At 41.7% G+C, this 27,423-nt stretch overlaps 1 protein-coding gene across 2 annotated transcripts in view; it reads right to left on the bottom strand.

Moving 5' to 3' along the window:
* Positions 1-27,423, bottom strand: part of LYN (LYN proto-oncogene, Src family tyrosine kinase) — a 132,059-nt gene that overhangs the window by 41,886 nt on the left and 62,750 nt on the right. For both annotated transcript variants that reach the window (XM_045861066.1, XM_045861067.1), the window contains exons 8-10: positions 26,796-26,948; positions 13,494-13,676; positions 11,615-11,691 (exon numbers count right to left, since the gene is read on the bottom strand). In XM_045861066.1, coding sequence (XP_045717022.1) covers positions 11,615-11,691; positions 13,494-13,676; positions 26,796-26,948 — 413 coding nt within the window. The remainder of the gene's footprint in view (positions 1-11,614; positions 11,692-13,493; positions 13,677-26,795; positions 26,949-27,423) is intronic.

Raw genomic sequence — 27,423 nt, 5'->3', positions numbered from 1 at the left:
AGGAGGTGGGGCGAGGCCTGGAGCAAGGGGTTAGTTGCCAGGAGTGGGCTGGGGAGAGACACTAAGATAGGAAAGAGCCCCATGGGCTCCAGATCTAAAGGCCGGATGCTAGGGAGTTGTGCCCACTGGCATCAGGGGTTTTTACGAGTGTGATGGAATCTGCTGAAGGTGTCCAGCTGTGATGCAAAATAATCCAATTTGTGAGGGACCTCCTGCAGCTACATTCACAGACTCAGAGAATAGAATGGTGGTTGCCAGGAGCTGGGGGAGAAGGGTAGGGGGAGCTAGCTTCAATTTGGGAAGCTGAAGAAGTTTGGGTGGTGATGGTTGTCTAAAAATATGAATGTACAATACTTACTGCTACTGATCTGCACAGTGAAAAATGGTAAATTCTATGCCATGTATATTTGACCATAATAAAAAAATGCAAAAATAAATGTATCCAATTGGCTCTTTCAACTCTGTGGAGCATAGAATGAGAAAGCCCAACAGGAAAGAGAGAGGTAAGAGCAGTGTTGCTTGCTAGGTGAAATACAAACAGAACACTTCTATTAAAAAATTAGTAGCGGCATACCCAAAATTCAAATATAACTGGGTGCCCTGAATTTCTACTTGCCCAATTCAGCAACACCAGGTAAGAGGCAACTGCAATTGTCCAGGTGGGGGATGATGAGCAGGAGGCAGATTTATTTTGGAAGGAGGAAAGCAATGATTGCTTACAAGCTGTGGGGCAGAGGGTGAAAACATGAGAGAACCAAGGGTGCCCCTGGAGAAGGAGTGCTGGGGGAAGTGATTGTCCAGGGAGATCTGGCTGGGAAGAGCCTGTGGACCCACTGACTGGGGACCTGGGCCTCTGGAGCAGACAGCTGCCCCTGCCCCAGTGGTTCTTGCAGCCACGTGTGGCAGGGGCTCTGGGGAGCTGGAGGTTGGTGCCAGCACCTCCCAGGAAGGGGTCTGGGTGTGAGGAAGGGGTGAGGCCGAGTGGTGGCACCTGTGGCAGGAACTCCTCTGGGGCCTTCTACTGACCCCGCAGTCCCTTCAATCGGTGGGTTACTTGGTCCCGCAGGCACGACCTGAGGATGGCTGTGGAGGCGGAGATGAAGTGCCTTAGATCAGGCACCAGGGAGGCCAGAAAGGCAATTTCCCAGCTGGGAACTCTGACTCAGGTCTCTGCTCTGCTGGTAGGGGCCGTGAACCTACTGTAACAACAACCGGGAAAATGCATTCCACATGTCCAACTGCCCTCAGATAGACTGAAGACAACAAACTGCTATTAAGTTGAGGACAGAGGCTACTTTGGTGACTGAATTTAAAAGTTATTATACTGTATTTTATGAAACCCCAATGAGCAATGCAGCATAAATGTGTTAAAGTATGTGTTCCAAGTATGGGGGATACAAACTGTTTCTACAGAAGACCACAAAGCCATATTATAAAAAAGATATTTAGAAGTCACTCTTTAAGTAACTCTATTTCATCTTTTTCCTTCATAGAAACAATCATTATGAACCTGCTTTTAAAAATGACTATACATTCCATTTAAGTAATGACAGAAACAAGTTGTTTCAAGAGTGTGGCTAGAAGTGGCTGGGAATGGCTGGGAGGACAGGAAGGAGAAAGAAGGAAGAAGAGGTTGGAGAAGAGCCACCAGGCTTAGAAAGCAGCTGTGGAGACAAAGAAAAGGATTCAGGAATTGGGAGCCGGACAGGAGACCAGGGACAGGGAAGGGGAACATGCTGAATTTGGGTCCCACCTAAACCACTACAGTGCGAACAGGTCAGCTGAGTTCTCCAACACCCTCCTTGTCGCAAAATCTAATGGCAGTTTGTCTGAACAGGTCCTGCCTCTTCCTTCAAGCACTGCCTCCCAGGACCATGCTCCAGTGTCTCCAGCCTAGCTTTTGCTCTTGTTTCTCTCTGCCTGCTCCCCAGGGCACTGCCGCCTTCTCACAGTTTCTGGTATCTCATCAAACCAAACCCCCACTAAAGTGACTGTCCACAGAGCCTTCCTCCCAGAATTCTCTTCAGCTCACATCCCTCCTTCAAGTCCAGACCCCTATATTAAAACATCTGACCACCTAAAACATCTTGACCTGGGCGTTCACGATGCCTCACACCAGCACAATAAAACTGATTCCATCCCTCAACATCCCCCTCCCAAACCCCATGCTCGTGACGCCAATCACTCCCTTATTCAATCCAAACACCTAGTGAGCGTCTTTCTTCACTTTCTGTTTCTACACACTTACCATGGGGAGTGCTAACCTCCCTTGGCTTTATCCTCTCCCCTCAGGACCCCTGGAGTCACTTTCCTCCCTCCTTGTCCTGTTTGTACACTGTGGCCAGGGCAATCTTTACGGCACAGACCTCATCAGATCACATTCTTGCTTAGCTGTTCAATCGCTCCCCATTATTCTCAGGAAAAAGGAGCAAACTCCAGGCCAGCAACCTGCCACCATTCACAGCTTCAGCCACACACCTTCTTCATGGGCAACACTGGAAAGCAACTTGGTTGAGAGATTTAATTCTCTCCAGACCAAGGTGCTCCTGAGCTTTGGGATGTGGTGTGAGGTGCAAGGACTGACCTGCGTACTGAGAAATCTAACTTTAAATTGAAAAATCTGAGAATGAATCATGTCTGTTTCAGGGTGTATCCTTTAAAGATGAACTCTGGACTGGAACACAGGCCCTCTTGTTCCTTTTCCATCCCACCTTTCCTAGTCTCAAGTTTTGAAAACAAAACAACAAAGAAAAACCCGGCAACAAAACAGAAATCGTAGGAGCGGAAAAGCAGAGCCCTGCGGTTCTCCAACAGCCTTGGTGTGTGTGTGTGGGTGCGGTGGGGAGGTGCAAATAACTGTCACAGTAAATACAGACAGCACCCAGTGACTGCTCAAAGATAAAACAAAATTCTAAGAGTAAAACTGTAAGTCCTGTAAGACTATTTGCTGAGTATAACCACTTTTTGCTTTTCTCAATTACATTTTTTTCTGTTATACAAAACAGTGAACTCTTTGTCCTACACAGCTTAAGTTCACAATACTTCCAGTTTCCTTAATGTCCACATCTGCCTCTTTGTGCCTCCATTCCTATTCTTTCTATGGACCCCCATTTGCACCCCACCTTGTAACCGTCTTCTGTGTCCTTATGCACCAAATTCCTTCAAAGATTTCTCCCTACTCCTCCTGGGTAGGAGCCTCCAACTCCTTCCTGGGTTTGCAGGGCTAACCCTGGTTCTTAAGGTCTCCTCCTCCAGGAAGCCTACCCTCTTGCTGCTATCCCACCCTGGTAGGTTCCATCTTGCTCCACATGCTCTGAAAAGAGCCTGAAATATCCATCCCGGACAGCCCTTGCTTGTTACTTATTGACCTCCTGTACCTGCCACATGCTCCTTGAGGCAGCCCTGTGTTTGCTCGTCCCATCCCTGGCTCATGCCTGGCTGTGCTTAGTACATATTTGTGGATGAAAAAGAGAGAGGCATGCCTAGAGGGTGAGAGGAACACAGTGAAAGCAAGCCAGGCACTTAAGAGAAAGACACTGGACTTTATACTCTGCTGCTCCTTTTCAAGTGCTTTCATTTCTGTTTTTAAATTGTGAGGGCTGGTCAAGATCTCTGCCTGATTCTAAAGGACTTCAATTCAATTTTAGCCTTTAAGGATTCCATGATGACTACCTCAAGAGGGAATTATTTAGTGATTTACAGTAGTGCTGACCAGAGGTGGCCACCCTGGACAAAATACTATCCAGGTAAGAGGCAGTAGTAGCACTGACCTAAAGTGTCACCACCTCCTCTTTATATTAGCTTAAGGCTTCTTATTGCTGCCAGAGAGTTTCCCAGTCAATGTTGAAACAAGAATAACTTCTTTCTTATTTGCTATTTTAAACAATCAGTCATGGTTCCTCTGCTTAAATATGCTAAACACTCCCCACCAATACCTAATCCCCCAAAAAACTGAGTTCCTGTTTTATACTATTTTTAAATGACAGTTTCCTATTTTTTTCAACTTTTGTATATGGAAACTGCATGTGATCTAGTATTGCAATTCTGATAGTAACTCTAGTTTCATATATCCGTTTTGCAAGTTTTCATGACCAAAGTTAAAGCCTCAGATATAAAACTTACTACTTGAAAAATATAGAGCTCTTCCTGACACCTGGGTACTGCATTCATGTGATACATTTTATATTCCCTTAGTTAAAAGAATGTCAAAGTTTTATTTCAATGTCATCTGAACACACTCAAAATCATTGATTATAACTTTTGGGAGATGATCCACAAAGATTCTGAGTAGAAGGGGAGTTTCCTTGTCACCTCAGAGCCGAGGCTGTGGGAGACCTAACCTGTCCCCTCGTTTCTCAGACGAGGATACAAGGCCCATGAACTGCTTTTCCCTGGCAAAGCAGGTGTTCAGACTCTCAACCCAGTACTTTCTCCACTATTAACATCATCAGATACTTCATACAAAATGACAGGGATATTTCTCACTCTGTAGAAAGAGAAAATCACTACATCTACATTTCAGATTGAGAATGGCTCCCCAGCTATGAGTCTTTAAAGATGTACACTGGGGGCCATCACATCTTGATGGCCGTATGGCCCCTTCAGCCAGGCTAGTGTCTGGCTCAGATGGAATTAATTATCTCTTCAGTGCTGGCCATCTGTCTGGAGGTGGCTCTCATGCTTGAAAGAAATGGGAACACGGGGCCTCAATATAGAGTCAGGCATGAGAACCCCACTTAAAGAGGTGAGATTAACCATGAAGTGGGGAGGGGGTCTAGCCTGGCTTTCCTGGATGAAATGCAAACCAAGTCTGTCACCTGAGGCTTCCACTGGCCACTGAATATGATTTAGCCTCTCAATGTCATTCTTCCTCCAGTTTCCGTAAATTAACTGTGGTGACACTATCAACCGGGGTTAATATTAATAAGAGTTTTGAAAATAAAGTTGTTGTCTTATTATTCGGGGGTGGAGTGGAGGACAGCCTCAAGCTGCAAATGAAAATGTAACTTATCTTTTAGCTTCTTTACAAAGAGACAAAGTGAGGAGATACACATCTGATGGTATTGCCAAATACTCAAGAAACTTCCTCAGAGTATCCACCCTTCCAGACATTTCAGACCTGATTTACCACACGCAGAGTGAAGGGTCCCAACCTGGAATTATATTACCAGGAATTTCTAATCTTCATGCTGTTTTCTCAGTTAGTAGATACTATAATGAGGAAGTACTCAAAAAGCTCTGACATCAACGGCCTTCCTACTCCCTAAAGTTGAGAATTATATGGAGGTGGACTGAGGTTTCCCTACCTTCCTTGTCATTTCATCAATTTCTAACTTAAATGTGGCTTAACATTTAATACTAGAGGACAAACTATATCTTGAGTATAATTACTATGCAATATGTCTTGGCAATAGAGACTTTTTCTTGGGAATAAGCCTGAAGATACTGTTAATTCTGATAAGCAAAATTCATAAAGGGAGAAAACTACATGTCAGCATAGCGCCAGATGCAAAATGACCATGAGAGCAACTCTGATCATGGAATGACTGTGGGGTGCAGAAGAAGGAACCCATTAGCTGAAGTCAGAAGACCCAGGATCAAGTCCAGCTATTCTACCCACCAGCTCTATAACCTTGGACAAATCCCCGGTCATGTTCTCATTTGTAAAATGTATTAAATAACAACACAAGTACTTTCAAGGTGGTGGGATTCAAATTAGACACTGGAAGTAGAAGCGTTTTATCAACTAGAAGGAGTTCAAGAAATCTTTCCTGCTGCCATGACTGTGACAACCTTGGTTTTTCAGTTTTTACTGCAGTTTTACTCATATATAACAGTCCATTTAATTTTTGGTAAATTTTGCACTTCAGGGATGTTGCCACTAAAGAGCAAGAAAAGTTTTGATTCACTTGGCCTGAATTACAAGATAATTTATCTGACCTTCATATTGTAACTGTGAATTTCTCACTTCATTTTCCTCTCAGTTTTACAAGTTTACAATTTTGTTTCAGTTTCTGCTGAAGGAAATTCCCAGAGTTCAACCTCTTCTCTTTCCAAGTTCATTTCTTCTCATGCCAGGCAAAAGCTCAAAGGGAATTACGTACAAAGTCTCTCTGCTCTGAAAATATCAAACTTCCTTTGCAAAGGGATAACTTTCCTAGTTCAGCACAAAAAGCTCAAAATTTTTCATTTAATACAAGAAGAAAAGCAATGGGTAAAGCTGCCTTAGTTGGAAAGGTGAGTGGGCTGATGGGTTGGGATTACACTTGGGCCCTTAAGTGTCTTTTAGAACTCAGCCTGAGACAGGAAGTGATGGTGAGGCTATCTTATGCACTCACCCCACTTCCTGTTTCAATTGGCATTCAGGGAGAACAGTGAGGGGAAAGTAGAGCATGGGGAAGTAGGTCATTGGGAGAGGGAAGAAGAGGCCAGATGACAGACTGTGGCAAAAGCCCCAATGCTGCGCCTTACCCCTGTTCCCTTATTCTTCTAGTGCTGGCGCTGGGGTTATGTAAACTGGTTTGTTTCTATTCTCCATCTTCCACTGTGAAAAACTGATGAATTGAACTATATCCTTTGTGAACACTGCATTTCCCAACTCTTTGATGCAACTGATGTGATTGACAATGCTAATGGAACAAAGTATAAACACATTATTAGCCTACTAATAGTTTAGAGTTCAAATGCCAACTGGATTTATCTAATACTACTTCTGCTTTATTTCCACTCTAAACAGTTAAGTGGAGAAAGAGTATAGGAAAGGCTATATTATTCAGTATCTGGGCACCATGTATTTTTTTTATCACTTTGGGCCGGCTTTATTAATATTTACTACTATGGAAAAGTGACAGTCTTAACTAGTGGAACATAATGGAGAGAAGTAGAAACAATTCAGTAATGACAGTCTTTGTATGGGGAAATCCTTTTAGAGAGGTACATGAAGAAGGAGGAGGGGTATTGTGCAGTCATAAAGGGAATTGACAATACGTATCATAGCAGGACTGGTCACTGTGTGTGGTTAACAGAAAGCAGAGGTGTGAGGCATGTGCTTTCGAGGGCCCCTTGTGTTATCAGTGCTCCAACAAAAAAAGCCACAAGCTAATGAAGCAGGTGATAATTAAGGGTGAGGCATCAGGTGGTCCCATGAGCTCCACCTTGAGGGGAAGGCTGGGTGAGGTTTGCACCATGAATAAAGATGAAATCAAACGGAGATGGTATTTTGTTGTAAAGAAAATGCATTTAGGACTTCTGGCCAAGATGGAGGCATAGATGGATGCACCGTACCTCCACGGACAACCAGAATAGGGACAACAACAATTTAGAAATGGAATAACATCCAGAAATGACAGAAAATTGATCTGAATGGAAGTTGGACAACCAAGAAGCTGAATTAGACTCGTGCATCCAGACCAGTAGGAGGGGTGGAGACGAGCAGCCAGGCGTGGGTCTCGGAGAGCAGAGAGCAGAGAGAGTTGGGCCCGTAAGGCATCCGGGGCACGCAAGACCGCAGTGGGTGGACCCTGAGTGCACAGGAGGCAGCTGGCAGACCCCAGTCCAGGGGTGGCAACCAGCAACTGGCAGACCCAGTGAGGTGGCGATTGTAAAGCAAGGCAGTGCGTGCAACCCAGGATCACAGTGCTGGGAAATAGAGCCTCGGGACACTGACTGAGGTCACCTGTGGGAGTTGAGGCGCATGGAGAGACACCCAGCCTCTCAGGGGAGGTCGTTGGAGGATCCCACGGCATGCACAAGCCCACCTACATGGGAATTGGCACCAGAGGGGTCCAGTTTGCTTGGGAGAAGCAGCAGAGGGGACTGAGGTCCCACAAAGAAAAGAGCAACCACCATTGTTCCCTCTCAACCCCGCCCCCACATACAACATCACAACCCAGTGACTGGGGTGCCCTGCCCTGGTGAACACCTAAGGCTCCTCACCTTAATGTAACAGGTGCGACCAGACCAAAAAAAAAAGAGAGAGAGAGAGAGAGATGGCTCAAACAGAAGAACAAATCAAAGCCCCAGAACCCATCATTTTAAGCTACTGAGAGATAGCCAACCTATCAGATGCACAGTTCAAAACACTGGTAACATCAAAGCCCCAGAACCCATCATTTTAATCGACCGAGAGATAGCCAACCTATCAGATGCACAGTTCAAAACATCAGGATGCTCACAGAATTGGTTGATTTTGGTTGCAAATTAGATGAACAAATGCAGGCTACGATAAGAGAAATGAAGGAAAATGCATAGGGAACCAATAGTGATGGGAAGGAAACTGGGACTCAAAACAATAGAGTGGACCAGAAGGAAGAAAGAAACAACCCAACAGGAAAGAATGGAGAAATAAGAATTCAAAAAAATGAGGAGAAGCTTAGAAACCTCCAGGGCATCTTTAAACGTTCCAACATCCGAATTATAGGGATACCAGAAGAAGAAGAAGAAGAAGAAGAGCAACAGATTGAAAACTTATTTGAACAAATAATAAAGGAGAACTTCCCCATTCTGGCAAAGGAAATACACTTCCAGGAAGTCCAGGAAGCTCAGAGAGTCCCAAAGAAGTTGGACCCAAGAAGGAACACACCCAGGCACATCATAATTACATTAGCCAAGGTGAAAATGAAGGAGAGAATCCTAGAGGCAGCAAGAGATAAGGTGACAGTCACCTACAAAGGAGTTCCCATCAGACTGTCAGCCAGTTTCTCAAAAGAGACCTTACAGGCAACAGGGGCTGGAAAGAAGCATTCCAAATCATCCAAGGTTGCTCTATCCAGCAAAGTTTTCATTTAGAATGGAAGGGCAGATAAAGTGCTTCTCAGATAAGGTCAAGTTGAAGGAATTCATGATCACCAAGCCCTTATTTTATGAAATGTTAAAGAGACTTATCTAAGAAAAGAAGATTAAAAAAACATGTATAGTAAAATGATAACAAACTCACAATTATTAACAACCACATCTAAAACAAAACCAAAAGAAACTAAGCAAACAACTAGAACAGGAACAGAACCACAGAAAGGGAGATCACATGGAGGGTTAGCAACAGGGGAGTGGGAGGAGGACAGAGGGGGAAAAGGTACAGAGAATAAGTAGCATAAATGGTAGGTAGAAAATAGACAGGAGGAAGGCAAGAATAGTTTGGGAACTGTAGAAGCTAAAGAACTTATGACACATGGACATGAACTAGAAGCGGGGAATGTGGGTGGGAGAGAGTGTACAGGGTGGAGGGGAGTGAAGGGGGGAAATGGGACAACTGTAATAGCATAATCAATAAAATATATTTAAAAAAAAGAAAGAAAGAAAAAGAAAATGCATTTAGTGCTGAACCCCCCTGCTTAGGAGCTTCCTGGATGCTGCTGACTGCTGACTCTCCTACTGACACCTAACTTTCCATGCACCTAAACTAGGTGTTCCACCAATTCTAACCAGTCATCACTACTGGGAAACCCCGAGGCAGATAAAAACAGGAGCTCATCTAGCATGAGCAGGACTCTGTACACTGACTCAGATGGAGACCAGCGGTAGTGGCCTTGACTGCTCCTGGCCCCTCCTGAAACCTACAACTTGAAAGTCACAGTCAATGCCTGTCTTTGTGATAATTTACTTTGCAAGTTACAAAGTCTTAGAAATCAATTTCCCCTCACCCCAGTTCTTTTCTAAATTAGAAAAAGTTACCTTTTGTAGTATCAGTAGTCATTTACAAAGTTAAAGAATAGATATAGAAGCCTTTAGTTAAAACCTGAACTATGTCAAGATGTGTTTTGAGATAAGCTATGCAAAATCTAATACAAAATACCCATGTGACAAAATAAAGTCCTTTTCCAGTATACTACACACCCCAATTTGCATGACCTCTACCCTACAGAACTGTAGGCACGGATCAGACCCCTGGGCACACTGGACAGTCTATGGCCACTCAGGCCTCCAGGACACGTGTCCCACTTTTCTATATTCTTGTCAGCCTCTTTCCCTTCCTGAGGAGCAGGTCTGACAGACTTTGCTACACTCCTCAAGTCTCTCATCCAATAGGGGATGCCCAAGTCACCACCCCAGGCAGAGGGCCTCCACTGTGTCAAGGGTGACAAGTTAACCAGACTTCTGCTTTCCCTGTATCTACACAGGATCGAGAGCCGTACCCATCCAAGTTGTGTTTCCTCTTACTGCAGAGCAATGGTTTTCACACTGTGGTCCGGGGACCCCTGGTTCCCTGGAGCCTCTGAGGGCCAGCTTAGAGTGAGAGGAGGTTAAGAAGTCAGGGCTGCTGGACCCTTTCCTTCCTCCAGTTCCACCATAGCAATTTTGCTTCTTTTCATATTAGATACTGGAGTTCCAGATGACATTTGAATTTCCTATGGAATCTACTAAACTCAAGTTCTGGGTGATGAGATAAGGGCTGACTGTGTGGAATGACTTCATCATACATCTTTACTGGAATGAGGGGAACTGTCAGCCCCAAGGTGTCCTCAGCTTCCACCAACAGGCTCTGAAGTGCTTATGTCCAGCTCATTTGATTAGACCCTCGACATCTCCCTAAAGCAAGCACTCCCATTCCCATTTAGTAGATGAATAAACTAACCGAAAGAGGGAAAGCACTTTCTGAAAGTGGCATGGCTACTCAGTCGCACAGCCACGACACACACTCCAGTCTTAAGATGTGGAACTCCAGCTCTGCCCACAACACTCTATTGCAGGGTATGTGTTAATCCCACCTTACTCGAATGTACTCATTCTTTCCTTTGATCTCATCTCCCAAGAAGGCTATATCAATTCCCCAACTAAAACAGGGTCTGAGAGAAAAAAATGGGAATAAGAAAAACAAAGATCATAAAGATCTTTCCTGCCCTTTCCTACAACTTCTAGAAATCTCCATGATACTTTGGGTTTTATGGTACTTGGCCTTCTGGTGGCCAATACTGAGAAACAAGCAAATTACTGAACATGACTGATGAGTACAATGAAACTATTAAAAGTCAGTGGCTGGCATCATTCAAATGTACATTTCCTTGTTATTACCAAGAACATTGCTAGGTTTCTGGGTAACTTCCCTATGCTCTTAAGTACACTTCAGAAAACGTGATTCCAGTATGAACAAATTTGCAACCTCTCGGCTAGCTCCAGAAATATTGTAAATGAATGTATCTCAGGATCCTAAAGGCATGTCCAACGAGAAGAACTGAAAGTGGATGAAGTAGAAAAGGGATATTGTTCCTCTGTTCTCAGGAACATTGAGGACAGAAAAGTACCAGTACCTCAGATTAGCAATTTAAATAACATATATGCATCATTTAGAAGGTTCTGAGCTTACACTGCATGAAATCGCTTCCCCTAAAGGCAGCACAAAGTGACCAATTCAGCTGCACTGTTTCTATAACTTATTCAGAAATAAATATAGTATAAGGAGACTCATTGGTATTAAGGAAGGTGACATGGAAAGTCAAAAGAACACATGAATACGCATTCTGTGTAAAACACCAGGCTGACTCCAAGGGGGTGTGCACATAACCACTTCTGGGAAACAGTCAACCACAGAGCCTTGTCCCGGAACAACACTTTCCCCTTGAATTTGAACCAGGAATGATCTTTGCAAATTTACAGATAGACTGGCTTTTTCATACTTCACCTGAGCAGAAAAGTCAATTAGCTTTGGAAGCAGTACTTTGCCCCCTTCATCGCTCTTCAGGAAATCCAGCAAACTGCCTGTTGATAGAGGAAGAACGAATCAGTGTATTTCAAACACAAAAGAAAACAAAACCAAATAAAAATCAAATGATCATTACCATTGGGGGAAACCCCACAAAATGACTGCTTTTCAATTTCATGTTGTTATAGTGCCTTTTCCTGAGCTTTATTGAACCCCGTCCCCTCTAACCTGTTACCTTTGACCTGATTTGAAATGCACATATGCTCCAGGTAAGAAAGGGTGACGGTGTCTGAGAGCAAGGCATTTCAGAGCACTTTGTACCTGCCACCAAGATACACTCACTGTAGCCCTCGGATGCTCAGAGCTTCTCTGAGACAGAAACAGCAAGCCCTCGCAGCAGGCTTTCCCTTTGCAGCTACCCCTCCAGGCTGGCTCCTACCAGTGTCCAGCAAAAGCACAGAACTTGGCACATGCCAAAGGTACACAGTGAGTAACTGATGAACAAGCTGTGCTTGGAAAAAAGTTAGACCTACCTAAAAGGCCATGTGCCCACAGAAACACTCTCCTGCTTCTTATGGCTTCATCTCTAAAGCAAGACCTGCCTTTTCCCCTAGAACTTAAACTGGCAACCTGAGGGCAAGCTACTTACCCTGTAAAGTGGGCATGTCCTAGTAGCTTCAGCAGAGTCCTTGCGAGGACAGATTAAAGCATGGGCCATGGTACTTGGAAGATACTGAGTGCTCAGTAAGCGTTCTGCTACCTCATCACAACATAGAACAGTGGTACTTAGCCCTCAGGTTGCTGAAAGGATTAAGTGAGATTGCCCAGGAAAGGCACTGAGAGAAGTGCTACGTAGTAAGTGCTCAATAAATGTTAGGCATTATTATCAGGAGAAACTCATATTTGCATTTATGACTAATAACACTGCAACTTAGTTCATTTAACTCATATTTACTGAACTCTTGCAAAGTATATAATCCTGAGACTGGTTTCTGCAATGTAGCAAGCTGAGCCAAAGAGACTATCTTCTTTTCTTTCTTTTTTTTTTTTTTTTAAGAATGTCCTTTTGGGGAAGGGCTCTGAGTCACTAATATTTTGAAGTATTAACATTTTTTAAGAAAATGTAATATTCAACTTTCTAACCTAGTCAGCTCTAATAACACACTGTGATCATTATGCATGAGACAATGGTTAATTCTGGATTACTGTACATGTTTCTTTTCTTTCTTCATTTCTGCTGATTTTTGAAGATCACTTGGCAGTTCATTAGTGTTTATACTGAATTGGAAGAAAGAGGATGGAGATTCAAACCCTTTTGTCTGACAGTGAGAGCCACAGGGGAAAATGTGATTTCTTGAACCTCTTTTTCATTCTCTATGATTACATAGGAATTCAATCTTGACAAGTTTTTAAAATGTTCACATTTTAAAGTGACACCCTGAACATTTAGACAAGGCTAAAAAGGAAAGCAAACTATTTTTAGGATTGTGAGAACTCATATTTTAAACATACAATAATAGAAATACTCTTATTTAATATAAGTATTTATTTATCTGATAAATATTTATTGGAGGCCTAGTAGGTATTGGGTCCTGTTTTTGGGACTCATCTAAATATGGAGATGAAGGCAGTGAAAATAGGAAGACTATCTATTAATGTTATCTATTAACTTTATAACATGGATTGTTTATGAGGGTATGGTTTATGAAAATCCTTTGTTTTCCCATATTTTCTGATTTCTTTTGTTGGTGCGCATGTTGCTTTACAGTTAAAATTATCTGAGTATTCTCTGAACATTTAGACACTTTCCTTTTTGAGGGTTAAGTCCCCTGACAGCCCCAGGCTGCGGGCGCCTCACCTTTGGCCATGTACTCTGTGATGATGTAGATGGGCTCCTCTCTGGTGACCACGGCATACAGCCTCACCAGCTTGTCGTGCTGAAGGGTCTTCATGAGGTTCGCCTCCTCCAGGAAGGCCTGCACAGACATGGTACCTGGTTTCAGGGTTTTTACAGCCACTTTCGTGCTGTTGTGATAGTAACCTAGGAAGACAAAGGGAGGGCATGCTCTATCAAACTGAAAATCCAAAGTCTTCATGCAGAATTAGAAGAAAACTTAGTTACAGATAGAAAAAACTTACATATTACTCTAGATAGTGTTAACATTAGTGCAGGCTGAGTGAAGGGTACATGGGAATTAATCTGTAACATCTTTACAAAATTATCTAAAATTATTTCAGTCAAAAAGTTTTTATAAAGCAATAGTTTTTTAAAATTCTAAGTGTACTCCATCATGGGGACTAAGACTTTCCTCTAATTAATAAAACGTTCTTTATCCAAGATTTTTTTTAAAACCACACCACAGCTCTCTATTTTTATACACGTGCATGTACACACACATGCACACACGCACACAGAAAACAGTCTAGAAGAAAATACACCAAATACTGGCCATCCAATGGTGCAATCATGGGTGACTTTAATTTTATTTACCCTACTTTAACTATTTAACCAATATTCTATGCTGGGTATGTCTTACTCAGAAAAAAAGCTTTGCACTAAAAAATTATTTATATACACTAACTTAAAAGTACAATGTATTACAGTCAAGCATTTCCCAAAGTTTTCAGAGAGAACTGGACTTTGGGGATTCTCCGAGAACCAAGGGCTCTGTGCTCAATGTCTGGGAACCACAGCCTGCCACACCCCTTCCCACACCTGGAAGTCGCAGCAGATGCATTGTGATCCCTTCAGTGAAGAAATCTGTCTGCCTCGGCTAACCTCAGCATTTCCCACACTTTCTTGAACACAGAACACTTTTTCATGTACCTTTTCACACTCCATGGAACACATTTCTGGAAATACTGGCTCCTTAATACAATTCCCCCAAGGTATCATTTTTCTGTCTTTTAAAAAAAATTATTTTATTGTTGTTCAATTACAGTTGTCTGCATTTATCCCCCACTCTCCCCCACCCCAGCCATCCTCACCTTCCTCCCCTGCTTCCACTCCCTCTTGGTTTTGTCCATGTGTCCTTCATAGTTGTTCCTGAAAACCCTTCTCCCCTTTCCCCCATTATGCCCTCCCACCTCCCCTCTGGTTACTGTCAGATCTTTCTTAATTTCAGTGTCTCCGGTGTCACTTTTCTGGGACCTGTCTCAGGTATGTGCTTAATTCTGAGCATGATTTCCCTCTGGAAAAGCCTTTTCTGTTTCCACATTTCTCTCAGAAATGCGAACAAAAACCACCACCAACAACCACCACCACAAAATGGTGAGGAGGCAGTGGCAGCTGGTTACCAATAGGAATCTCCCTGTAGGTTACCACTCTCTGGTGTGTTAGTTTTAGAGCCTGCCCTAAGACAAGCACAACTCTAAGATTGGTGATGTATAGTGTCTAGTCCCCTTTTTGAGGTCATGTAATTATCTGTATATGTACAGCAAAGAGAGATGGCCGGAGTCAAACGCTCAGTGAAAAATCAACAATGATAATCAGTGGTTACATTTGGGGTGGCTTTTACTTTCTTTCTTTTCTTTTTTTTAAATATTTTGATTAAATGTGTAAATGAATACAGTAGTTCCCTCTCACCCATGCTTTGCCTTCTGCAGTTTTGGTTACCCACAGTCAACCATGGTCCAAAAAAGTTAAATAGAAAATTCCAGAAATAAACAACTCATAACCCCTAAAGTATGCATTGTTCTAGTAGCCTGATGAAGTCTTGCACCATCCCCCTCGATTCCCTTGTTCAGTGTATCCACACTGTAGATGCTTCCTGCCATCTTGGTTATCAGATGGACTGTTCCAACATGGCAGTGCTTGTGTTCAAATAACCCTTATTTTACTTAGTAGCCCAAAAACACAGGAGTAGTGATGCTAGCAATTCAGACATGCCAAAGATGTGATGCAAAGCCCTTCCTTTGATTGAAAAGGTGTGATGTATAGGAAAAAACGGTATATGCAGATTTTGGTATTATCTTAGGTTTCTGGCATCCACTGAGGGTCTTGGAATGTATCCCGTCTGGATAAGGGAGACTTACTGTGTGTGTCCCCTCCTTTATTTTTTACAAAAGAAATAACTTTTTATAAGAAAAGAAATTATGTTTCTATTTCCACACCTTCAAGTTGGCAAGAACAAGTATTACATTACAGCTGTAAACCCTAGTTAAATAATTTTTCTTCTGATCTCCCTGTTAAGACTTTTCCTTTTATATTCCACTTTGACTCATATTTACTAGGAGTTTGCAATGCTCTACAGAAAAATAAAGAATGCAGTATATAAAATAAAATAAATGTAAGAACACACAAATGAGACTGTAATAGAAAGCTCACAAAATACTGTCCTATGTTATTTTTGAAAGCCACAACCTACACAAAGCAGTGAAGTCATGAAAATATACATTGATTTTCCTCTTAAATGAATAATTACAAATACATTGAGGCAGGACAGTAAGTAGCTAGGAAAATTCCTTGGCAAGTAGAGTGGGGAAACTGAGAAAGATAGCAGAAGAAGTTGGATGAGCAATTTACAGCCAACATAGAAGGTCATCTCTGTATAGATAACATCTAGGCCTCAGATGTATTTTGGCTCCAGGCCTGCAAAAGCAGCATAACCAGCTGAGTGAAGCCAGGGCCAGCTGCAATGACAAATGACCCCCTGCCCTGGCACTGACCAATCAATGGAGACCATGACCCTAAAAGGGCACACCTAGAAAAGCTGATGTACATTCTATCAATTGATATCACTCCTAAGACCTCCCCTAAACTCACAGCTTTTAAAAACCCTCAAAACAAAGGGCCCAGCATGGCTGTGCCTTTCCTTTCCTTCTCTTCTTCCCCCATGGGCATGTATTTTCTAAACTCTAAGGGTCCCCATGAGACTTGCACCCAGGGGAGCAGGCTAAGCCCCTGAACCTGTCTCCAAGCCCCTTTTCTCTGACTTTTCAGTGAGCTAGATAAGCCCTGCCTCATCTCCTGTTGCTGTTTCTATCCTAAGAACTATCCTAGTTCCTTGTCTCACTGCCCTCAACTTTACCAAACACACTGTCAAAATCACCTTTACTCTGTTGTGAAATCTTTCCTGCATGAAGCTAAGGACTGGCCCTAGGCAGACCTGCTCTGGGCTGGTCCCCTTTCTCGTAGCAATATGACCTTTCCTATGGCTCTTAAGAGTAAATTTAAAGTAAAGTTCACCAACGAAAGTCCTTTAACATTACATTTAAACCAAGGATATTCCATTATAGAACTGTTTAAAAGTTTATAAATTGGTCCTTGTACATGAATATATCTGTGGTAAAGCATAGCGCAAAAATAATTCTCTTTGATACATGTAACTGACAAAGGACTGGAAAGGACTAGTGTCCAGAATATATAAATAATTCCTACAAATCACAAAGAAAAATGAAAAGATAGGCAAAGGCTTGGATGAGCATTTCAAAAATAAAAAACCCAAATGACTAATAAATATGTGAAAGGAACTCAATCTTATCACTAATCACAAAAATTCAAATAAAGCCATTGGGAGAAACCACAATACAACTGGGCAACAATTTGGAGTGCTGGTGAGCACATAGAGAAACTGGGGCAGCTCCCCTAGGCCCCTTTTTGTGCTCCTTTTGAGCATCACTGAAATTCAGCTGTAAAATTTCTGCCTTTAACAATATCCCCCAGGGGCTCGTGAAGAATGCTGACAGAGCAGCCTCCAAGTGGACTTATCTGGAGCAAGCCCCAGCCCCTCCTGCCACACCCGGGTGGTCCTCGGGAGGCTCTGATACTTTGCTGTTGAGTCTAAACTGGGACAAGTGCTTGGGAAACTCAGTTGGCAGTACTTAACCGACTGGAAGATGCAGACTCCTGTGAACCAGGAAATCCACTCCTGGTCACCCCAAAGAAACTCATGCCTTCATGCAGCAGTCCGGAAATGTTCACAGCAGCATTGCTCACAGTAGCCAAAACCTGAGAATACCTCCATTCCATCAGTAAATAGTAAGCTCAAGGGACAAACAGCCATACGTCTTGAACATAAATTCAAAACAATACTATACAGTAATGAGGATGAATGAATTGTAGCCACACCCCAAAACATGAATGAATCTCACAAACATAATGTTAAAAGAGGCAAGATACAATAAAAGAGTGCATTTTGTATAATTCATTTACATAAAATTCAAAAACAGGCACAACTAACCTTGGTTGTTTGGGGATGCAGAGACTAAAATGGCAGAACTCTAAAGAAAAGCCAGGTCACTGTCACAAAGGTCAGAAGAGCAGCTGCCTGTAGGGCGCAGGCGTGGCTGCGACTGCAAAGGCTAAGCGGGGACTTCTGGGTGCCAGGAAGTTTCCCCTGTGGGATCTCAGTGGTCAGCACACAGGGTTTCATTTTGTAATTATCTGTGATACTAAAAAGTTGTGTAGTGTGCACTTTTCTGCCTGCTTGTTACATTACACAACAATAAAAGTGAAAGAAACAAAATTCCTCTCCTTCAGTCATCATAAAAGCAATGGAATTCATTCAGATTTTATGCAACACAAAATTATGGGTAAAGAATAAAGAAAAATGCTTTCCACGGGTAGGAGGGAAGGTTATCAGGAAATACTGCAGCTGCTAAAGATATTTAAGATGCTGATGAGGAGTTTGACGCCAACAGTGAATAAAACAGCTGTGTCAAACAGCCCCAGAACGGCGGTGCTGCCACTTAACATTAGTTAGTGTGTGACATTTAGACTGTAGGGGGGTTTTCAGCGTGATTTGTATTCAGTATGCAGGTTCAGTTCACCTAGTCGTGGAGCTTTGGGTTGGCATTAAAGATGAAAAATGTCTTAAAAAGTCTTTTGAAAGCAATAAAGATTTTCTTATGGAGTCCCTCTTTGTCACTGTTAAAGAACACTGGTGTGACAATCGGAGAAAGCTCACGTTGTGCGAGAGTGACTAACGCACTGAAGAGAAACTTGGGAGGGTGGTTTTTAAAAAGATGTGGGCAGTTGACTTGGGAAGTTAGCTGGTGATTAATATCAATGCAGTTGGCTCACATGAAAATGTATCAAGCAAAATTCAGTTCACAGCAAGTTTACTTTCAGACCAAAACAAGTTTACTTTCAGACCAAAACAACTTTACTTTCCAAAGTCTTTTCATAGACCAAAGGTAACAGGAAACATCACCCCTATCTTCACTGCTCAGTCAGTTCCCTCAGAATCCAACAACCCACTGAGAAAAACGTCACCAGGCCAGATGTCAAGAGGATCACACCAGCAAGCGGAAACAGCTTGAGGGAGAAACTCCTCATTCTTTTATCCCCAATCCCTCCTCCCTTGCACCCTACAGAGCAGGTCACTTCCTAATATTTGTTCAATGATTTTCAGACCAAAAATATTCAGTCCATAATACGTGACTGGTAGTTTATGAACCATTCTTTTTGCTTTGCAAAAGTATCAGCTTGGTTAATGGTGATAAAAAATTTAATTTGTTCTTTTTCTGTGAATGAGAAAAACTAACCTGCTACCCTTGAGAAATACAAAGTAAATTCTGGCAGCTCTAAATTGCACAGACCTTGCTACTGCACCAGCCCTTGGACAGCATGAGACCCGCAAACACACATGCGAGAGGGGGCATCTTTTAACCTCTGTTTTACAGCAGAACATCACCAATCACTATTCTTTTGGTTTTATTTCCAGCATTCCTCTGCTAAATGCATTCAACATATTAACATTCTTTCAATAGCTAAGGAGGAGATTCCTGACTGACAGCTAAATTCACAGGCCCATATCTACAGAAGACCCCAGTTCAAAATTTTCTATTTTTTCCTGTTGTCTTCTTTCTCTCTTTCTTTTCCTCCCTCCTCTTCCCGCCCCCTCCCCTCCCCCCTTTTCTTTTCTTTATTTAATACAAGACTAGAAGGAGTAAAGCACAATTAAAAGGCAAACAACTACCAACATCAATATCCTGGCAGCAATAGTGTACTACAATTTTGCGAAATGTTACTATTCGGAGATAGTAGATAAAAGTTATATGGGATCTCTTTGTATTACTTCTTTTATATATATGATAGGTTTCTGAAATACAACTTATATACCATACCATTTACCCATTTAAAGTATACAATTCATTGGGTTTTGTATTTTCAGAGTTGTGGAACCGACACCATAATCAATGATTGAAAAATTTTCAAGCCCTGGCTGGCCTAGCTCAGTGGATTGAGCGCGGGCTGGGAACCAAAGTGTCCCAGGTTCGATTCCCAGCCAGGGTACATGACTGGGTTACAGGCCATAACCCCCAGCAACTGCACATTGATGTCTCTGTCTCTCTCTCTCTCTCCCTTCCTCTCTAAAAATAAATAAATAAAATCTTAAAAAAAAAGGAAAAAGAAAAATTTTCATCATCCTCCTAAAGAAACCAGTACTCATTAACAGTAGCTGTCCCTGTGCTCCCATCTCCCACCTGAGGCAGCCACTCACCTTCTTGGTCTCTACAGATTTGCCTATGCCGACATTTCATACAAATGAAATAATAAAACGTGTGGTCTTTTGTGTCTGACTTCTTTCACTTTAACACAGTGTTTTCCTTGTTCACCCACTTTGTAGCATGTGTCAATATTTTATTTCTTTTTATTGCCAAATAATATTCCGTTGTATGGTTACACCACACTTTGTTTATCAGTTCACCAATTGATGCATGTTTGGGTTATTTACACTCTTCAACTGTTATGAATAATGCCGCTATGAACATTTGCATAAACGTGTTTTTGTGAAGACATTTTTATTTGTTACTTCTTACAACTGCAAATGAATCTATAATTACCTCAAAATAAAAGCTTAATTTAAAAAACCAAGAAACAACTTGTGTTGAGTGGGAAAATCCTGGGTAATTTCTTCCCTCTATTTCATAGCCTCTGGTCTAATGTCATCATACTCTCTTTATAATAAAATTGAATATATAATGATAATAAGGATTCTTTGAATGAAATTGACTGGACTAAGTGCTCACCTGTACCACCTCATTTGATCCTACACTGTTCCTACAAGCCCGGTTCTTTTATAACCCTGTTTCAGATGAGCCTCTGCTGCCACTCTCTTTTAAAACATTGTTACCAAATTAAACAAATAACCCAATTGAAAATAGGCAAAGGGCTTGACTAGACATTTCTCCCAAGAAAATATACAAATGGATAACAAACATATGAAAAGATGTTCAACATCACTAATCATTAGTAAATGCAAATCAAACCACAAGAGACATTACTTCAAACCAATTAGGTTGGCCACTACAAAACAGAAACAAAAACAAAAGGAAAAAAAAACAGCAGAAAACACCAAGTGCTAGCAATGATGTGGAGAAACTGAAACCCTCATGCATTGTTGGTAGGAATGTAAACTGGTGCAGCCACTGAGGAAAACAATATGGAGGTTCCTCAAAAAATTTAAACAGAATTGGCAAATGATCTAGCAATTCCACTTGTATGTATATGAGAGGTCTGTCCAGAAGGTAGCCAGCCATGTAATATGAAAAATAAAGATATTTATTGAAGAAGATGCAAGATATAAGAAACACTATATATAAGATAATGCTGCCTCAGTCCCCATCAAAGTAGGCGCCTTTGGACCTCACACAGTTCTCCCAATCACCATCAGCTGCCCCATCGTATTTTCCTGAATCTCATCAATGGTCTGAAATCTCTCCCCTTTCAAAGGTGATTTTAATATTGGGAAAAGCCAGAATTGCAGGGCACCAAGTCTGGGCTGTAAGGGGGATGGGTCACCTGGGTGATTTGATGTTTCACCACAAAACTCTGCAGGAGAATGTCATGCATGAACAGGCCTGTTGTCGTGATAAAGCTGCCAATCACCAGTTGCCCATAGCTGTAGCCTTCTGAATCATCCAAATAGTTTCCCCAGAGGAATGTTCCAGCTTAACCCAAAACTGATGCAGACTCATTGCTCTACTCCCTCAATCATTTTGAGTGCCATGGCTGCACAGTACACATGCTCACTCAATGGCATCTACCACCCCCACTTGACTAGTACAGTGAAGTTGTCATTGTTCACGCATGTGCATTCCAGTCCACTCTTCTTGGCTGCCAGAGTACATAGATGTTGCACAAACCCTTTTTGTTAGCAATGGCTGGACTTTTTGGACAGACCTCGTACATCCAAAAGAATTAAAAGCAGGCTCTCAAATATAAATAAAGATATTTGTGCACTCATGTTCACAGCAGTATTATTCACAACTGCCACAAAGTGAAGCAACCCAAGTGTCCATTGATGGATGAAAAGATAAAATATGTTGTATATACTCAATGGAATACTACTAAGCCCTAACAGGGATAGAAATTCTGACACATGCTACAACATGGATGAAAATGGAAGACATTACACTAAATAAAATAAGCCAGTCTCACACACAAAAAAGACAACCACTGTATGAGTCCACTTATGTAAGGTACCTAGAGTAGTCACGCTTATAGAGACAAAAAGTAGAATAGTGGTTGATAAGGGCTGGGAAGAGTTGTTTTTTAAAAAATACAGAGTCTCAGTTTTTCAAGATGAAGAGCCCTGGAAGTTGGTTATACAATGTGAATGTCCATGACAGAAGTGAACTGTGCACTGAATTATGTTATGTGTATTTACCACAAGAAAACATTATTAACAAATCTATTCAAATAATAAATTTTCACAAGATATTTACCCACTTTTGAATAGTTTAAATAAGAAGTACCACTCTGGAGAAAACAATAGCATATTTTCCAATGCCCTATTCTTTTCTTTTCTAAACCTCAATTTCTCCCAGGCACCAACTAGGTACATGCTAAAGAAAAGTCCTATACAACTAGTGTGACTATTTAGCATGTGGCCCAGTGGAAGCCTATGAACTGGAAAAGGTGAGAAATGGGCAGGAGGATTTTGTGTATCTAGAATTTGAAGCAAAGAGGATTTCTCAATCCCAGACAGGACCAATGTGTTGGAGCTCAAGGTGACAATTTCAGCTCAGGCTTGAGCCACTCATGACAGAACTAGCACCATGCTGTGATCCGGTGTATTCAGGCATATGCCCCCCACTGCCACCTTGCACTTGACTTACTGCCAGCTCATACTCTTCTCACTGTCTTTAGAATGGACGTGTTGGGCTGGCAAATGGCACTGCGAGCACCACCAGCATACAGCTGATAAAGAGGTTACTCACTAGGAATCCATCAAGAAAATTTTAAGAAAATATAGGAGGACTATCATAATCTCTTTCTCTCAAAGTGATAACTCCAAGACCAGCAGATCCTATCTCTCATCTCTTGGGAAAAATAGCATTCAATCCAACATCTTTATCATGGCTTCACAGCTGAACACTAGGAGGCTGGAGCAAAACTCCAAACCATCACTTCATATGCAGGGCTGCTACTGTAGGGTGGATGAGTACACCCCAGTTAAACTCCTCCTACTTTTCCCTTCATGACAAATATGCAATTCTTTTGCTAATAAATATCCATGGGAAGGTTTAGCTGGATTATTTATAGTTTGCATTAATAATTAAAATTGGAGAAAATCCATTGCCATATAGCTTCCAAAGGCTATAGTCAAACAAGGTAAAATGAAAGTAATAATAAAAATAGAGTACACAGAGCCAGACTCCATAGCAAACCCTTCAGCTATATGATCTCATTCTTCTTTTCAATGAGAGATGAGAGAGTTGTTTGCTCATTTCACTGATGAGGAAACTGAGGCTAGGGAGGTCAAATTAACTTGTAGATAGCATGCTTAGTAAACAAGTGAGTCTGGTCTCTGGGATGCTGGAGCAGCTAGCTGGTTTCTCCATTGCCTTGAATGACTTGGACAAATTGCTTGACTGTCTCAGTGTCCTCATTCATCCAATGTTGACAATAATTTATATCTGACAGTGTTATTGTGATGAGTACATGAGATAATTGATGAAAATATTCCTAGAAATGGGTCTGTGGACACCATATAGCTGGGACATTCTTTTCTTTCCTGTGTTCTTCCCTCTCCACATCTTCTTGTCTCCTCCCCACTCAAAGGTAAATGCAGAGAGGAAAGCACAGTCAGATGGACTCAGAGGCCTGGAGGACAATTAAATGTAATCATGAACATGTATTTTCCTGCCAATAAAGAGACAAGGCTGGAAAGTGGAGGCTGGGAAGAGAAGGCAGAGTCCCTGGTTACCAGAGGGGCCAGTGGGGTTGGAAGAGACACGGTCTGGGGAGTGTGAGAGGAGGACAGGGGCACGTGCAGCTTTTTAGAGAAGTCATGACTTTCCAGAGGGAAGAGAATTCAAAATGAGAAGATAATGCTGAAACTATTTCAGGGAAGTTCTTTTGCAGTGCAGAATATTTACATAAGCTTAATCTCCCCATAGCCTTATTAATTAATTATAAGAGGGAATGAGAAAATAGCATTTACAATGCAGAAGTCTAGTGGGCATCCTTCAAATTAAGGAGATGAAGGGTTAAGCAAAAAGAGAAAGAGAGAGAGAGAGAAAGAGAGAGAGAGAGAGAAGACTTATAGACACAGACAGCAATGTGGTGACTGCCAGAGGGAAAGATGGGGGAGGGGAGGTAGAGGAGGGTATAGGGGGATAAATGGTGATGTACACCTGAGATCTACATAATTTTATTAACCAATGTCATCCAATAAATTCAACAAAAAAAGAAAAACAACCCCCCTCGAAATCAGCCATAATGGGACCGACTAATATGCCAGGTGCACCAAGGACACAGCATCTCTTAGAACTATTCATGCAAAGGTACAACCTGAGTCACAAAATGAGTGACCTGTGTTCTACAAAATGTCAGTGTCATGAAATATAAAAATGAGCTAAGGGACTGGATGTTCCGGATTAAAGGATACTGAAGACATGCCAAGTAAATGCAAATACATGATCTTAGCTACAAGGACATTATTGGAACGATTAGGGAAATTCGAATACAGACTCTGTATTAGACAATAGGATGATTCAGTGTTGAATTCCCTGAGTGTGATCGCTGTATACTGTAAGGTAATGGCTCTGTTCTTAGGAGACACATGCTTAAGTATTTAGGGGACAAGCATCAACATGTCTGCAACTTACTCTCAAGCGATTCAACAACAATAAAATATGTATGTGTATGTATGTGTATATGTATAAAAAGATAAAGCAAATGTATTAAAATATTAACCGGTGAATCTAGGTGAAGGGCATAGACTATTTATTATACTATTCCTGACCTTATGCTGTGAACTTGAAAAAAATTATTAAGAAATAAACACAAATACCTAGGGAAAAAAGAGAAGGTAGCACTTTTAAAAAAATAAGCAGATAACAGCTTGTTGGTTCCTTAAAAAGCTAAATGTAGAATTTCCATTTAACAATTTCCATTTCCATATACATTCCTAAAGAATGTACACATGCAGGAGAAAGGAAAACATTTGTGGACACAGCAATGTGTGCATGAATGTTCATAGCAGCATTCTTCATAACAGCCAAAAGGTGGAAAATCCCAAATGTCCACCAACAGATAAATGAACTGTGATATATCCATACAATGGAATATTATTCAGCCTTACATCAGAATGAAATTCTGAGCCATGGTACAACATGGATGAACCTTGAGGACATAATACTAAGTGAAATAAACCAGTTACAAAAGGATAAATACTATATGATTCTACCTATGTGAGCTGCTCAGAGTAGTCAAATTTATGGAGACAGAAAGTAAAATGGTGGTTGCAGGAGCTGGTGGGAGGGAGAAACAGGGAATGACTGCTCAGTGGCTACCGTGTGGACTTTGAGGGTTATGAGAACATTCTGGAGCTTGATCGAGGTGATGGTTGCACAACAATGTGAATGTAGAAAATGTCTCTGAATTATTTACTTTAACATAATTGATTTTATGTTGCATGAATTTTACCTCAATGAAAAAGAACAGAGCAGATGGAGGAAGGAGGATAATATTATGACTTCAGCAACAGAGTGGAAGAGATCACACCTAGAGTGAGTGCTCACGCCCACGAATCTGCTTATTGGAATGGAAATAGAGTGCCACTGGTACTGAAATATGCCAACCAAATGAATGTGAGGTGCATAATTCTCATTTACCTGAATTCTGTAAACATGTTCACAAATACTTACAGTGCAGTAGGGATTAACTATACGCTGGGTCATTATCTGCTATATTTGAAAGCACCTTGACTAAAGCAGCGCCAATAGGAGAAAGTAGGCAAAGCTGGGATTTCAAGGGCCAAGATTTTAGAGGAAAAACCTCTTCCTCGTAGACCCCAAGATGGGGAAGTGAAATGCCCACGTGGCATTTCAGCAGACGGGATGAGTCTAGTTTCAGATCAACAGGGGCTAGACAGTTTTTTTTTAAAATATTTTATTTATTTATTTTTAGAGAGGGGAAGAGAAAGAGAAAGAGAGAGAGAAACACTGATGCTCGAGAGAAACATCAATCAGCCGCCTCTTGCACATGCCCCACCAGGGACCTGGCCCACAATCCAGACATGTGCCCTGACCCAGTATCGAACCAGCAATACTTGGCCTTGCAGACGACGCCCAACCAACTAAGCCACCACCAGTAAGGATGGGGCTGGGCAGTTTTTAAAAGTTCTCCACTCCTTCTCTTTAGAAATCATGTTTGCTGTCACACACATGAAGCTGGGACAGAAAAGAGTGATGGTATAAGACTTGTAGGACCTCACACATTATCTTTTCCAGATGTAACTGCATTTTCAATTAGAACCATGAAGAATACATAATGCTTTAAAAAGAGAGGGCTATTTTTTTATCACAAAAGAAATTCATACGCACTGTAAAAACTTTAGAAAAGGTAGATGGGCAAAAGAATCCCCTGTAAAAAGCCACTACCAGGATTTTGCCAGCCTGAGAAGGCTATACTTAACTGTAAGGAATGACTCATTAATGATGGCACTTTGGCTATCTTTAAAAACTTTCTTGGTGAGAAATTACAATAAATGTGGGGCTTCCTTAAGCCCACTAGAAAGGATGGCCCCAAACCAAGTGTACCTTCCCCTGAGATAGAAGCAAATTTTCAGTAGTTAAAACATGAAGTGATGCTCCTGGCACAGTTTAGTGATTGGCTAAGAAAAATGACAGAAATCAGCTCAAACCCTTGTTTCTCCTGCCATTGCCTCCAGAGTGATCTCCAGCTCCAGGACCACACACTTACCCATCCAGACTTCCCCAAACTGCCCAGCACCAAGCCTCTTCACCAACTTGATGGACTCTCGTGGGATCTCCCAGGCGTCTTTATCCCACGGCTTTTGTGGTTTGGGACTAATACAAGCCTTCTCCAATCTTCTGCACAAGCCATCTGACTGCTCTAATTTGAAAGAGAAAATGAATGTTAAAAAACAATCATACTTTGTATTTCACCAGTATCTATGGGGAAGCTTCAACTATTGGTCTTATAGTTTCCAACTTGCCACAGTCATGGCCCTAAAATGCTTATAGGGGTATCTTTTTTATAATCATGACTTTTGAAATTTTTAAATGAAAGACAATTTAAAACATATTTGATTTTATTTGTTAGCACTGTTAATGTATTAAAATAATAACAACATAACAAACAGATAAACAAAGGCTGACATATTGTCACATTTAATAAAATGCAATTTCAAATTGCTGAGCCCAAGTAGTGAGTGCATCATGGCCAAATGGCAGGGACTTGGTCCTGTCCCCCTCACCCCAGAACATGGCAAGCACTCACCACACAGGCCAGAGGAGCAAGTAAGTGATGAGATAACAGAGAGGGAGGGTGGATTCCACAAAAGTGGGGGTGCCTCGCTCCCTCCATC

Source organism: Phyllostomus hastatus, unplaced genomic scaffold, assembly GCF_019186645.2.
Source record: "Phyllostomus hastatus isolate PE091 unplaced genomic scaffold, TTU_PhHast_1.1 phas_scaffold_21, whole genome shotgun sequence".
Classification (NCBI taxonomy): Eukaryota; Metazoa; Chordata; class Mammalia; order Chiroptera; family Phyllostomidae; genus Phyllostomus; species Phyllostomus hastatus.
This window is presented reverse-complemented; position numbering and strand designations above follow the sequence as displayed.